The sequence below is a fragment of the Chanos chanos genome, chromosome 1 (genome assembly GCF_902362185.1).
Source record: "Chanos chanos chromosome 1, fChaCha1.1, whole genome shotgun sequence".
Lineage (NCBI taxonomy): Eukaryota > Metazoa > Chordata > Actinopteri > Gonorynchiformes > Chanidae > Chanos > Chanos chanos.
Window position 1 is genome coordinate 35764959 of NC_044495.1, and position 14752 is coordinate 35779710.

The 14752-nt window shown below is 43.1% G+C and overlaps 1 protein-coding gene across 1 annotated transcript in view; it reads right to left on the bottom strand.

The window, feature by feature from the left end:
- Positions 1 to 2648: 2648 nt before the first annotated feature.
- The window catches only part of LOC115808929 (pleckstrin homology domain-containing family A member 5-like), a 94586-nt gene continuing 82482 nt past the window's right edge, over positions 2649 to 14752 (bottom strand). The window contains exons 17-30 of the mRNA XM_030770322.1: positions 13574 to 13636; positions 13004 to 13084; positions 12636 to 12785; positions 11810 to 11911; positions 10748 to 10851; positions 9641 to 9806; positions 8662 to 8782; positions 8462 to 8577; positions 7081 to 7293; positions 6762 to 6914; positions 6435 to 6568; positions 5513 to 5637; positions 4425 to 4538; positions 2649 to 3163 (exon numbers count right to left, since the gene is read on the bottom strand). Coding sequence (XP_030626182.1) covers positions 4438 to 4538; positions 5513 to 5637; positions 6435 to 6568; positions 6762 to 6914; positions 7081 to 7293; positions 8462 to 8577; positions 8662 to 8782; positions 9641 to 9806; positions 10748 to 10851; positions 11810 to 11911; positions 12636 to 12785; positions 13004 to 13084; positions 13574 to 13636 — 1629 coding nt within the window. The 3' untranslated portion in view covers positions 2649 to 3163; positions 4425 to 4437. The remainder of the gene's footprint in view (positions 3164 to 4424; positions 4539 to 5512; positions 5638 to 6434; positions 6569 to 6761; positions 6915 to 7080; positions 7294 to 8461; positions 8578 to 8661; positions 8783 to 9640; positions 9807 to 10747; positions 10852 to 11809; positions 11912 to 12635; positions 12786 to 13003; positions 13085 to 13573; positions 13637 to 14752) is intronic.

Here is a 14752-nt window from a genome sequence, read left to right on the forward strand (position 1 = left end):
TTGATTTAGTACAGCGCAAAAGGGACGCGAGGGGCGGGGCGAACCACTGACGTAGTGTCGTCATGCTTTCATTGAAATAAACCACATGCACTCAGCGGCTGGTGGGGATAGAGTGCAAATCAACCAATAGCTACGCTCATAGTCGACAGAAGCATTTAACTGGAAAGATCGAGCAAAGAAGTGTACACGAGTTGATTTCCTTGACGTAGTCCGTTCTGCTTTGTAAGGTAACGCGAAGTTCAGACGTCACCAGGACATTGGTTGAACTGCTCTTACGTTCAGTATGGTCACCAGAAGCTGAACCACCCCCAACTCTGTCAGAATATCACTACACTGTATTTTTACAAACCATTTGACAGCGTTCTCTCCTCAGCATGCTTACTGGCTTTTCAGTAGTAAACTATTAGTTATTGAGGTGTGTTGCAGTCAAAGATATATGTCATTCCCGGTTCGGGCTTCAGTGACAATTAAATTTTGTTTGAAAACCAAATAATGGGCTAAAGCCAAAACATACAATGGAGAAAACGCCCATGATACTAACAAAATAAACTTGGAGTACCCTTTTAGTTATGAAGAGGATATAGGAACATTAACAACACCACAACGTTTACGCCAGTTCTTCTCAATGTCACCAGCTCGATGGCCCCTAGGTTGTTCAAGTCGGGAGACAGACTGACCTGAACGACTTCATGATGACCACAGCTACTTACAATGTTGATTTCCATGACTGGGGCTTTAGAGAGATTTACAGCAGACAACATTTTCATTTTACAAGTTTAGCAAAACGCAAATGCACAGCAAATTTTATTACACAAAATAATTTAAAAAAGGTAAATTAATACTGATAACGTGAAGGACCAACGCTTGGATATTCAGATGCAGTAATATATACTGAACACACACACACACACACACACACACACACACTGTGCTTCACCAAATAATGGACTAAAACCAGCCATAGAATTCTTAACCACAAGATGGCGATCTAAGGCAAGCCAAGTTTAAAGATTTTAGTACCCTGTTTTCTGTGCTTATGTGCCGCTTTGATTCACTCACTCACACACACACACACACACACACACACACACACACACAGAGAGAGAGAGAGAGAGAGAAATAAATCAGGAAATGAGGATAAAGACATTCATTTCATAGCTTCCATGGTCCGATATGTTCATTCTCTGCTTTAAAAGAGCAGGACTGATTGAGGGTAACTGAGTAATGAAGAACATGTAGGGCATGTAATATTGAACTATGTCCCATGGTGCCAAATTAAGTACTTGAAATTTAGTTGGTCATTATGGGCATTGTGTAAATACCAACCACCTGTCAAAGTGATGCGTCAAGGAAGCTGCCTTTCATAACATATAACACAACTTTAAAACTTTTATATAATCGTGATTGGGCGATTTAGTACTTTTGCTCTTTTTCAAAGCCACATTACAAGAATTGACATTTAAAAATGATGGGTTTTAATCCTTTCGTGAAATATTATTACCGAGTGCTTGGTAGTAATGACGTAAAACCCCCCAAATACCATAAAGTCAATTATACTCGGCTACATTTTCTCCATAATAGGATTTTAGATTTGACACTTATGTATTTAGTCTGAGTACATAAGTGATATCCCTAACCCCTAAAAAGGGTAGCGGTATCGGAATCATCTGATCATTGACTTATTACTACAGTTCCAGCTCTTATAAACCATGGGTGAAATGGCTAACCATTATGAGTAAACACTTGCTAGAAAAGTACGTTTTCTCTTCTTAAGGCCATCAAGATTTGAATGTAGTTATTCACCAAACCTTTGTGCTAACCCCCTAAATAAGAAATACTTTAAGTGAAACTATGATTTGAACTGGTTAATCATATAACCTCTAGCATTACCTGCAGCACATTAACGGTGATGAGCTGTCTGCTGAAAAGACCAGGGACTTGACATGACATTCAAAGCATGAGCACATAACGTTTAAAAGAGCACTAATTCATGACTGTGACGGCTCATTTCAAACCAGTGTGTTTTATTGAGGTATTGAGAATGCACATGAGACTAAAGCTCTGTAAGAACGTTAACATTTATTAAACATTTTATAAAACAGATGGGATATGAATATTTGCATATTGACTTAAAAATGGCTGCTATTAGATACATCACTTATCTCTGCAATGTGTTCAGTATATACAGAAGAATCTTTTAATTACAGTTTGTACAAAAAAAGAAAGAAACAACAACAACAACAACAACAAAAAAGAAATTCAGATATCCTGGAATATCTAAACCTGCTTATTGCTTTTTACATGTGCAATTCCCTTCTTGTTGTCCAGGACTCTTAACCAAGCAGAATATATAATCAAACATCTACAAACTTATATATATATTTTTTTTCATTTTAAATATCTTTAAAAATATATATGCCATGAAGTAAATTTAAAGCCAAAACATTCATATAAGTATTGGCAACAGTGCGAGTTGAACTGCAGACCTTCCAACCATATAAATAATTACAACCCACAAAATATTTGTTCAAATCTGCTGCAATTCAAAAGCATGTCATACAATTATGTACTGACATGTTGTCAAACTTTCACATTTAAAAAAAAGAAGGCTTTATGCACTAAAATACTATGCGATAACATGCAATTCAAAAGATTTTAAAAAAGGAACTAAAATGAACACTTTAAAAAGTACTCAGCTGAACTAAGGTACGAAATGTAACTAAAAGACCAAACTCAATGTTCATATTTCTTTACACCACCATGACGGTGGCATTGCTTGAGTGTGTTTGTGTATGTGTTTGTGTGTGTGTCTGTGTGTATGTGTGATAGAGAAAGTAAACTTACACACACACACATGCACACACATTGGTTTATGCTGACTGAGGTTTTCCACAGTGGCAGTACTGCAGGACCTAAATGATATCGCTGCAGAAGGAGACATAAGCAGGACCCAGTGCTATGACAGTGAGCTGTATGTGTGGAGAACTCAAGGTCCCAGGGGGTGGAGCAGTTGGAACACCAAGCTGATGCTTTTCCATGGGACAGAGCTGAGTGCTGGAGACCCAGGAGTGAAGCAGTGGGTGTGAGGAAAGAGAGACAGACAAAGAGGCCTGCTCACAGCACCTCTCTCATGTTTATGTCTTCACTGAGGCTCGAGCTTGGGCTGAGGAGAGAGAGAGAGAGAAAGAGAAATCATTATGAGACTCTAAGTTTCAGGGTTGTTTTTTTTTACACATTCCAAAGAAAAACAGCAATTTCAACAACTCATTTTAATAGACTTAAAACCCGTGAGGTGCTCGTGTAAACAAGTGCTTTATCTTGGAGTTTGAAGAAATGAGTGCTGGCCTGCGTATACTGCGCTGCCTTATCTACTCATAATTAACTGAAGGTACACATATCTGATCGACTGAGGAGACAAAATCTATCAGACTCCTACATATTTTGCCATAGGCCCTTTAATACACTATCTGTATGGCAAACATTTTGTTTATCTTCTCATAAATGTCACGGTAATTACAGCTTCAAAACGTTCCTGCTGGGCCATGCATCGGCTGCTCATCTGTGGTTGTGAGGGAGGAGACTACTCCACTGTCACACACATCACCTGTCTGTATACTGGAACTGCCCAGAGAGGGCACAGCGCAATGCTACTTCACATAATCCAAGTTAAAAGACTTTTTGCATTAAATGCTACCCAAAGCTGAAAATGACTAACTGAGGAGAGATGAACTGAGAATACACTGTCCATGTTGAGCTCTCCCTGCTACATGGCCAGTGGGTATTGACCTATGGCTTCACAGCCTCTGGCCATTCTCAAATGTAGTAGATTCACTTGTAGACCTGAGTTCTTGTGTGGAGAACCCGTTAAGCTATAAGATGCTAGTGGACTTTACAACTCAAATTCCGTCTGTGCCTAATTGGTTAACTCTGGTTGACTGTCCAAGGGAAAGCAATCAATCAATCAAGTTTCCTTGGCCTACTACGTCAGGCGTGTGTCCCTGCCACTAACCAACTTATGAAGTGAACAGAGCTGCCAACCCCCCCCCCCATATGCCCCACAATACCACGTAACTGAAAATGGTTTTTAAAAAAAAGAAAAAGAAAAGAAAAAAAAAGAATGGCATTTGGTTTCACATTTATCAGAGAAGACATAGGTTAGCATGACTTTTTTTAGACTGAGGTGACTGTTGTGAGACGGGAGGATTTAAAACATACATTTTTACATTAACAAACAAATAAAAACAAACAAATGACAGGTTTGCTCGAACTGGTTGGTTACTGAACAGCACCACGCACAACACCACAACCTTAAGTTAAGCCACAGACAGGTAACCAGGCATGAGATGGTGTGAGGTGTGAAGACATGACATGACATGTGAAGATCAGTGGAAGGATAGAGGAGGTACAGGTGAGGCGTTTCTTACTGTTGTTAAATCACTACACACACATGAAGTGGGTTCCATCAGTGAGCTGAGGGGGGACAGGTGGAGATGGGGAGCCAGGGGGGTGGGGTGAAAGTGGAGACGCGAAGCTTTTCACTGCGAACCACACAAACACACACACACACACACACACACACACACAAACACACACACAACAAAAACATTAACGAAAAAATCACTAGGGTTAATGTGGCAGCAAAGAAAAGAGAGCAGGAGTGTCCCCAGGACATAATCATCAGGTGATGTGATTTACATAAAAATCAACGACACAAGGCAAGATCAGGAAGTTCAGCATACTTCAATCGACAACTCAACTGACAGGTAAGAAACCACACAAAAACAAATGTTCTGGAACACAGAAAGCATCAGTGCGTTGCAGCTCTTGTGATGTGATTATTACAATATAATGACACATGACAGACTGGCCTCACCAAATCTGGAAGGGTGAGTCAGGAAATGGTTTGGTTATACATTTCAGTCTACTACAATTTGACTACATGTGAGAAATACAGCTCTTGTGACAAATGAATATCCACAATTTTGTCATTTTGGAAACATGAAGAGCATATGTGCCTGTGTGTGTGTGTGCGAGTGAGTAAGAGAGAGAGAGAGAGGGAGAGGGAGAGCTGAGAAGACTAAAACAGAGTGTAATATAGAGGATTATTTGGTATTTAATAAGAATTGTCAATGAGTGCAAAGAACACAGGGTTTAGAGGGGTAAAGAGAGGCAAATTAAAATCTATAAAAGCCTAATGAATTTCACTCTGCTGAACAGCTCCTTCAAAGACTTCTGCCTCATGCCTTTAGGGTATACACAATTAGTCATGAAAATCCATAATATCTGGTTGAAAATATGTGGATAGGGATGGTTAATTTAACTTGCTATGAAAATGAACTTGCTCTGTTCTGAAAACCAGAGGCAGCATTTTTCAAATACATGGAACAAATACCTGTTCATCAACAATGTAAAATTATTATTATTTTTTTCCTACCTCCTCCCTCTGACCTTTTTCATTCATCACACTCATGTTTAATTATTTCTCCTTTCCCTTGCCCTCCTCCTGTCTTACCTGCCACTTGTTTGCTGCGTTTGGAGGCCTCTGCTGCCAGCTCGTAGGAGATGTTGATCATTTTCTCCTGCTTCTGGATTGGACCCTCCTCTTCTACCTCCACTGTAGGAATCATGTTCTGCATGCTAAGACACAGAACAATGCAAATGAATACCACACGCATACAACAAACCAGCAAGAATACAGACACAGGGATGGAAAAGCAAACATCTAGAACAAGAGCTATCATCAATACTTTACAGAAACCACCCTTTGCTACAAGTCACAAAAGAACACAGATGTAAACTCTAATCAACTATATTCACTTTCTTTTTTTTTTAGATTAGAAGTTCACTCCACAGTGAAGCTGCTCTATCACACCAACATTAAACTCAACACGAAACCACACCAGTGACCACAACACATCAGAAAAGTAGCATTTCAAGGACACAATACATCAAACAAAGCATTTCAGGCAACGTGTAGTCGCACTGGTTTTTAATTACACGGGCGCAAATTTCAAAGTGCCCTTTAAAAGTCAACAGCAAAAAGCTGACATTCAGATTTGCCATGTAAATGTCATTGAGCATCTGCCCTGTGGCGCTATGTCCACCTTCAGCTTCTTTATCTGCATTTTTAAGATTCACTGTGGGTGGAGGAAAAGATGCTTCTGATGGTCATTTCAACTCCATTTTCAACGGCATGGCGGGATTCAAGTCAGGAACAAACATTCATTTCTTCATGACTGTTCCCCCATGTGGCGCCTACTCCAGCATCTCGGTAAATATCATCCAATGCTAAGTGAGTAAATATCAAACAGGACGTGCGTCCGGGCTGTTTGGCTGTAGGAAGTAGGATGGACATTGGATGCGTCTTGATCTCCATGTAAGCAACAAAGGCCGGGGAGCGTGATGTGGACAGTAAAGGGAGGGCAGGTTCTTACCTGTTTCGGGCTATAAGGGCCTTGATGCGATCGACTTTCTTCTGCTTGTCTGCTTCGTTCTCGGGGCTAAGGGGCTCGTCTGGTTCCAGTTCCACATACCGCTCAGGGATCAGAACCTTGTCGGGCTTCGACAGCTGAGGGCAGTGAAGGACAGTCACAATGAGAAGATCAGACAGACAAAAACTATTGGGTGTTCCAAAAACAAACAAATGCTGTAAAAGAAGTAACCGAACAAAAAAAGGCCAAAACAAACAAGATGATGATCCTGAGGAGGAGGCCTGCGAAACTGAAGAGGGTTTTTTTTTTTTGTTTTTTTTTTAATTTTACCTCTTTGTCCATGTTGAAGTGTTCCGACTCCGCTTCCTTCAGACGGGCAATCTCTTCGGCCGGACTCTCATGATCTTTCACCACCTCCTGCTGCCGTAAGGAAGCTTCCAGCTCCAGGATCCCACTCGACATGCTGTCGTCCCTCATGCGGCTCTGCTGGTAAAAGGACACAGTGCTGTTGATGAGGCCCTCAGGCGTGTTGTTGATGTCAGTATAAAACAGCGAATGACTTGCTGAAAGTATCTCAGGGTAATAATGCACTGAATGCTCTGCTGAATGGTTCTGGTGTTTTCTATTCGACAGGAATCAGCGTTTAGACCTGCACGGTGCGGAAGGGGGTCTCTTTGGAGAAAGACGGACTGCGGGAGGGCGATTTTTCCTGGCTGACTCCCAGGACTACCAGACTCTTCTTTTTCTCACGCAGCGCTCCCTGTTGGTGTCTCCGGATGCGCTCCAACTGCTCCTCTACGCTCATGCGCTGTCTGCCGCTCTCAGCGGGACACAGCTGCTCTGCTGCACTGCGCGGTCGATCCTGCGGAGGGAGCCAGTGAGCACATTAATTAACGTGGGAGAAAATGTCAGGGAATCAGCACTGCTGAGGAAGCCGCAGGGGTATAGACATAATGTGAAACTCTGACAGTATCATTGTGATGAGTAGTCAGTGAATCGGCTGTGAAGTGCTAGAGGGGAGAAAATGCCATATAAATAGCCCTGACTAAGAACTTTGGTTGAATTCAGCTAAAGGAGAACACTCTGAAACCTCCAAATGAAGCCATGCTTACTGCAAGACAATCACCCCTAAACACACACACACACACACACACATTCTTTGTAGGACTGGGTTAAGACGGGAGGAAAGCATTTAAAGTGGGTGGACACGCGGAGCTGTCCTCTGTCGTACGTTCAGCTGGAGCCGACCCTAATGACATGGTTTGGGGTGGTAAATCTCTGCTGGTGCATAAATGAGGCAGTCGGATAGCCGTTTTGGAAAGGATGAGTCACATACATACTGCACACCCTGCGAGTGGCACTAACTCTACCAACCCCAAAGCAATAAACAGCCCACCGCAAAAAAAAAGAAATGGTTCCACTGCGAGAGCCAAAGCTCCCTGTTTTTGTGGCGTCTCCTCCGCCCTTCACAGCTCTCTGCCGATAAACAAGAGGTCTTTTTTATAAGGCAAGTTCAGAGCGTCCACCTCCTGGAGAATAAGTACTTGGGTATTCTGCCGGACTGTAAAACAGTCAAACTTGGTCTTATATCAGACATTAAAGGATAAATAAATGTAAATCTTTCAGAAATACCGTATTAATACATTTGATTGGTTTAGCTGCTGAGGTGATGTTGGGGCGATCTCCGGTCTGACTCCCACACTCTCTGCTTTGTCTTGTCTTTCTCACAGAGATAGACACTTCACTACAACACTACAATCACCAAACTTTTCAACAGATCTGTGTCTGACAGCATGGCAACCCCCTGGCAGAATGTCTTGCTCAGGCAACCAACGTGTATGAAGCAGACTGAGTCGATGTTTTCACTGAAGCTTTGGGATGCTACACATCCTGTAAAAACGAAAAAGTAATTTTCCTTCTGGACTGATGGCAAGCAGCACATATACATGTTGCAGGTCTAATATTGACCGTGGGCTGATCTTGAACATAGGGATTCTGCGACACACAGCTTAACTCTACAGTGAACCTACCATCCTGGGCTCAGGTTTCTTACTCTTCCTCAGGGTCACATAGGAGGCGATGGTTGAGGACTCCGGCATGGGGGATTTGGTTCTGGGTGGGACAATTCCAACAGGGTAGGATACACCTGCAGGAGAAACATATTCAGAAAGACTCATAATTGTGTTGAGTAATTAAGAGCTGGCTGTGTTTGTCTGGGTGTGTCATATACCTTTGCTACTAGAGGATTCTCTCTCTGCAGCCTGCTCTGATCGTTCCTCTCCATTGGTCTCATCCACCTCCGCCACAGTGGTCAGCTCTGGTTCGCTCTTATAGAGCCTGTAGTCTGGACCCTGTGGAGGGATTTGGAGAAGACAGGTAAACACACACTCCCAGGCAACAACACTTACACATACGCACATGCTCACACACACACACATACGGACACACACGCACAGGCACGCACACACACACACGCAAATGCACACGCACATATAGACATAAAATGAGAGCGTGCAGGGATGTCCAATAAGACCACAAAATATTTGAATTTAAAAAAAAAGAAAAGAAAAGAAAAAACATCCCATTAGCAAAATGGGATTTAAAAAATGTACACATCTGAAACAAACTAAAAGTCCTAGATAAGAGCATTTACCCCGAAATGCTCCTTCAACTGCCCCCCCCCCCTTTTTTTCCTGTGCTGTAGTAAACAAGATAAAATATTGACTACTGATTAGAATGGAACTCATCACATGCATTCAGATGTTTGAGAGTTTGCCGATGTAAAAACTGCCATTCATTAGTATGTGCATCACATCTGCACGAATGACAACTTTTATCCAGTAAACTGGAAACAAACGGCTTGTTCTACAACAAACGCAAACCAAAACGGTGCACGGAGTGGGAGCAAATAATCAATGGATGATCAAGAAATGAAAGGATGACAAAGTCTTTAAAAAATAAAGTCAGTAAATAAACTGAGGATGATGCAGTCTGCTCTAAACTGCATCTAAACAAAGGCAATGGCAACAGGGGGTGTGAGGAAACTGAAAAGCAGGCAGGAATGCTAAAAAAAGCCTCTTTTTAGATGAGAGATAGAGTCAAAACCCCCAAAACAAGAAGCCACAAATCCACAAGGGGAGAAGTGAACTGAAGGGACTGGGTGATGGCGGGAAGTGACAGCAGCGCAGAGGTCACATGACATGGCTTACGCTATGAGAGCCATTCCTCTGGCCAGACTTCCTGTCCTCGGGCCGGTGCGGTCGGAGAGTGCCCAGGGTGGACATAGGGGGAACGCTGGGGTCGTAAGACTGGGGCAGGGGCGGTCGAGGGGGTACCGAATCGTCCTCCTGGGGATTACACACGGGGCAGGAGGGCAAAAGTGATGGTTGTGCCAGCTCACAGCAGACAGTGTGCAGGCCAGGAGCACAGACACAGAGCCACACACTGACTGGCTCCACACACAGGCCAGTTAAGCCCAGAACAAGAGCACAGAGTCGAAACCAGAGGCCTGATGTAGAATACACTCCCCTAGCTGTACTGCAGCAGGACAGACAGACTTCAACCCACTACTGACTAAATAAACACTTTGCAGTTCTCCCTAAAGAAATACTCTTGTGATTCACAACTATTCATTTCCCTCATCACCAAGTGACCATTTTACAGACTTAATGAATCAGTCTGAGAGCTGACTCACTATTTAATATGCGACTCACCTCACTCTTGTGTTTATTTGACATTCTTTGATTTAAAAATCCTGCAAATAATGGGAAAATGGCGAGAGGAGAGAGAGAGAAAGAAAAAGCATTATTCTCACTTTAGGAAATTAATTATAACAAGAACACACAACATGAACTAGCCAATGATTCTAAAAGAAACTGATTTGTAAGACTGTCTCAATGACTTGAATAGATACGAGATACTGAACCTCTATAACCAATTGTCTATTGGCAATTAACTATAGCCAAAGTGGATGACATTTTTTCTTTTCTTTTTGTGGTAGAAAGGAACATGCAGTATGCTAGAGGTGTGTAAGCTTATGTTTTTATTCATGTTACGCTACAGTAGCTCGCTGAAAAGAAACATCCAGTCTGGTGGTGCAGTGAGCCTAATGGCCCAGGAGAGCTCACAATGCATTCTGTTCCATTACACAGGAGATGGAAGTCAATTATACACAGACAGGACATAACCATGAAGACTGTGGTGTGATGTGTGTATGTGTGTGTGTGTGTATTGCAATGTTGCGCTCAAACAAACACAAATAAATACAAACACAAACACACGCATATACACGCGCTCATGTACACATACCCGTGCTGTCGACGCTCCTAGGAGGCTTGTTCTTATTAAGGGCCTCCATCACATCCTGTATACTCCACAGCTCTTTCTGAATCTCAATATACCTCTGACTGGGAGGGTCCATCTGACACACGCACACGCACACACAGACACAACGACACCAGTACAAAATGTTCCATATGTCAAAATATCCACATAAATCAGCAATGTACACATTTCATGTGTGTATAACAAGAAAGAAAAGAGAAAAATACCACAGGACTAATTGTGTCTCTGTGAGAAATGACAATACAGTGACTAACAGATAAGTATAAATCGCAAGGCACTCATAGGACTGGTTACACCATTTGATAGATACATCAAGCAAGTTACCATCATGCTTTCTCATCTGCAACATGCATACACACAGTATAACTCATTTTCATAGTTTGTAACATTTCTGCTTTATTTAAGATAAACCCCCCCCCCTCTTCCTCCACCAAGGTGCCTCTGAACATCACTACTTAAGAGCGATCACAGAAGTTTTGATACGAGCGCACAAATGAAGCTCTTTTTTTTTTTTTTGAAGGCAGCACCGTGTACTAAGCCAGCCACATTCTTCTTCTAAGAGGTTGGGCGCGGCAGTCCACTCCCTTATTTTAATGTGCTAATGAATCTCAGCCCTGTGCACAGGCCCATGAACCATGGATGCTCCCTTCCCTGGATGACTGGCAAGAAAGCTTTCCTGCTCTCAGCTTTCATTAAGTTTTGCTTTCTACAGCGTCGCAAAAATCAATCACCTTCACAAGCCCTTTACTTTCCTGAGAGAAACAAGCACTAACTGTCCGTTAACTGCCCTGACAAGCCCCCCGGTGCTTCAGAAAAAGGGGGGAGAGAGGGAGGGAGGGAAGGAGGGAGAGAGAGACAGAAAAGTGGGGAGTAGATGGAGATGCGTTTTTTTTGCACAGAGAGGAAAACACTTTTACAGCAGCACTCACAGAGTGAGTGTTGGGAAGAGAGGATTTGGAAACATAAGAATTCAAATAATACTGTAAGCGAGTAGTGGAGGGCACTGTGACAACCATTAGGAGTGCAGGAGGTACCTGAGGAGTTCCAAGAGCTTCTAACTGCTCCTGTAAGTTGCTCTTGGCCATTGTGACGTCTGCCTCCAATTGATCATATTCTCTCCAGGCCCTCTCCAGCTCCTACAGGCACAGAGAGAAAAAAGCCCTTCAGCAGACGCACACAAGATCTAACATTATCAAGAGAAAGCAAATTTGGTTATGGGTGTACATCAAAATCACACTGTTAATCAGAGCTTTAATCAGTAGACAATCTTATTCATTAGAGTATCATTTCTCATCACTGGCATACTGGAAAGACTGAAAAAGAGCCTGTGTTTATACATGACGTCAATACCTCCCTCACACCAGCTTTACTGAACTAATACTGCGGGAAGTAATTCCTCTCTTTTTAAATGATTATAACCCGTTTATTTCAGTTCAGAAATGGCGACCGACAATTCAAAAATCCATTTCGACTCTCCATAATGACTGACTGCCACTCTGACCCAGCCCTATTAAGGATGGACATGTTTTGGTTTGTGTGAGAGAGCAAGAGCATGTTTGTGTATGGCTAAGCATGTGGAGGTTTTGGACTGTCTGTGTGTATGTGTGTCCATGTGTGGGTATTATTTGGTTGGATGTGTATGTGTATGTATGTGTGTGTGAGAGAGAGATAGAGAGAAAGAGAGAGAGAGGGAGAAAGAGAGAGAGATAGAGAGAGAGCGAGGGTGAGAGAGAGGGAGAAAGAGAGAGAGAGAGGGAGAGAGGGAGAAAGAGTGAGAGAGAGGGAGAAAGAAAGGGAGAAAAAGTTATCATTTAAGTAAGCATGCTTATGTTTTGTTGTGGGGCATGAGTCCGGACTCACGGTGTTGATTCGGGCGAGTTCTCGACAGGTACCCAGCAGGCCACTCTGCAGGACGTCTCTCTGCTGAATGACGCTCTGCACTGCGGCTGGGTTATCAGCACTCATCTCTATCTCCTGACTGGCTGACAGCAAAGCTGTCTCCAAAGTGTGCTAACGAAAAGACAAGGCAGCCGCGCTGTGATATCACAGTCTGCAAAATCACCTACACACGTCATGTTACTTGGCTAAGGCACAACCACTGCTAGACCACTGCTGTTTCAACTGTGTTTCAATGATTTATCAGGCTTCGTCAAAGGGGATACTCCAGACATGACTTGAGTGTGACTAACAGATGTAGCAGTGAGTGAACTGAGGGGACAGGACAGTACCTTTTCTCTGTGCAGCTGCTGTAGCTTGTCCTCCAGTGACCGTACCAACCTGTCCTGTTCACACAGCTGGCTTAACTTAGACTGGAGACAAACAAGTGGAGCAGTCACCAAGAGACAGAGGTCATAAGGATATTAAGCATAGACAAGTGACAGTAATGAACCATGTCTCATTTACAACAAAGGCACAGGGCTATCTGAGTACAGCACTGTTTCACACTGGTGACTGAGACTGAGAAAGTCTGGGAGAACAAGTTCTTGGGTGAATGCTACAGCACAGAACAATATTCAGAGATACCATTCTATGTTTTTAACTGAAGAGGCAAATGTTCAGAGATGCAATCAATAACAGAGAGAGAGAGAGAAAAAGAAAGAGAGAGAGAGAGAGAGGGAGGGGGGAGACAGAGAGAGAGAGAGAGAGAGAGAGACAGAGAGAGAGAGAGCAAGAGAGAGAGGGGGGGGACAGAGAGAGAGAGTGAGAGAGGGAGGGGGGGGAGAGAGAGAGAGAGAGGGAGAGGGAGAGAGAGAGAGAGAGAAAGAAAATGTGAGTACCATAGTGAGTATCATACTCACATCAACGTCGTGCTCTTCTGGCCTGCACATGTAAGCATGATCTCTGTAGTCTGAAGCACTCATCTGTGGAACAGGAATACACGATCAGAATGACTGTGAGAGTCTGTGACACACAGTTAACCCAGAGACAGGCTGACTGACTGGGCCAAAGTTAACCCAGAGACAGGCTGACTGACTGGGTCAAGGTTAACCCAAAGACAGGCTGACTGGGCCAAAGTTAACCCAGAGACAGGCTGACTGGGCCAAAGTTAACCCAGAGACAGGCTGACTGGGCCAAAGTTAACCCAGAGACAGGCTGACTGACTGGGCCAAAGTTACCCAGAGACAGGCTGACTGGGTCAAAGTTCACCCAGAGACAGGCTGACTGACTGGGTCAAAGTTAACCCACACACAGGCTGATTGGGCCAAGGTTAACCCAGACACAGGCTGACTGGGCCAAGGTTAACCCAGACACAGGCTGACTGGGCCAAGGTTAACCCAGAGACAGGCTGACCGACTGGGTCAAAGTCTCGTAGACAGGAGATCTAATGCAGCTTTATGGCCATACACTGACTCCACCTCAGCCACAAACTCATTCGGCTGGAGCATAATAAGATGCCCCCTCTTCCTGAGAGGAAAAAGATGATTATCCCTCACTGTGAATCTCAGGGTTTGTCCTGGACATGATAAAACTGTTTAAATGACGATTGCTCGGAGGGCGTTTTCTCAATGTTCACTGTTGATTTGACTAAAGTATCAAAAAAAAAAAAGAAAAGAAAAGAGAAAGAAAAACAAAGCTAGTAACTACGGTATTCAGTTGATGACTCTTGACACTGCTGTGTTGACTTGGTACATTCTACGGGATGATTTGCTTGATAAAACTGACAGAACGGAAAGACAAAAGGAGCAGGTCCTGAGGAAGAGCAGATATGTCTGCAGGCATCTTTATGCTTACATATGAGGATATTATGTGTTACCATCAGCACTAAACTTGAAAACACAACTTAGAAAGAGATTTCATGTCCGGCACTCTACTTAGTACTACAATAAAATGTAAATCAAGGACATGCCATAGAACCAGAGGCTCCTTTCCCAAACAGGAGAGCTGACATCCAATTTAGTTCACAGAGCTGCCTAAAAAAAAATCTGCCATCTATGCAGTTGTGGTAAAGCAACTGTTTATGCAACTTCACAAAATAC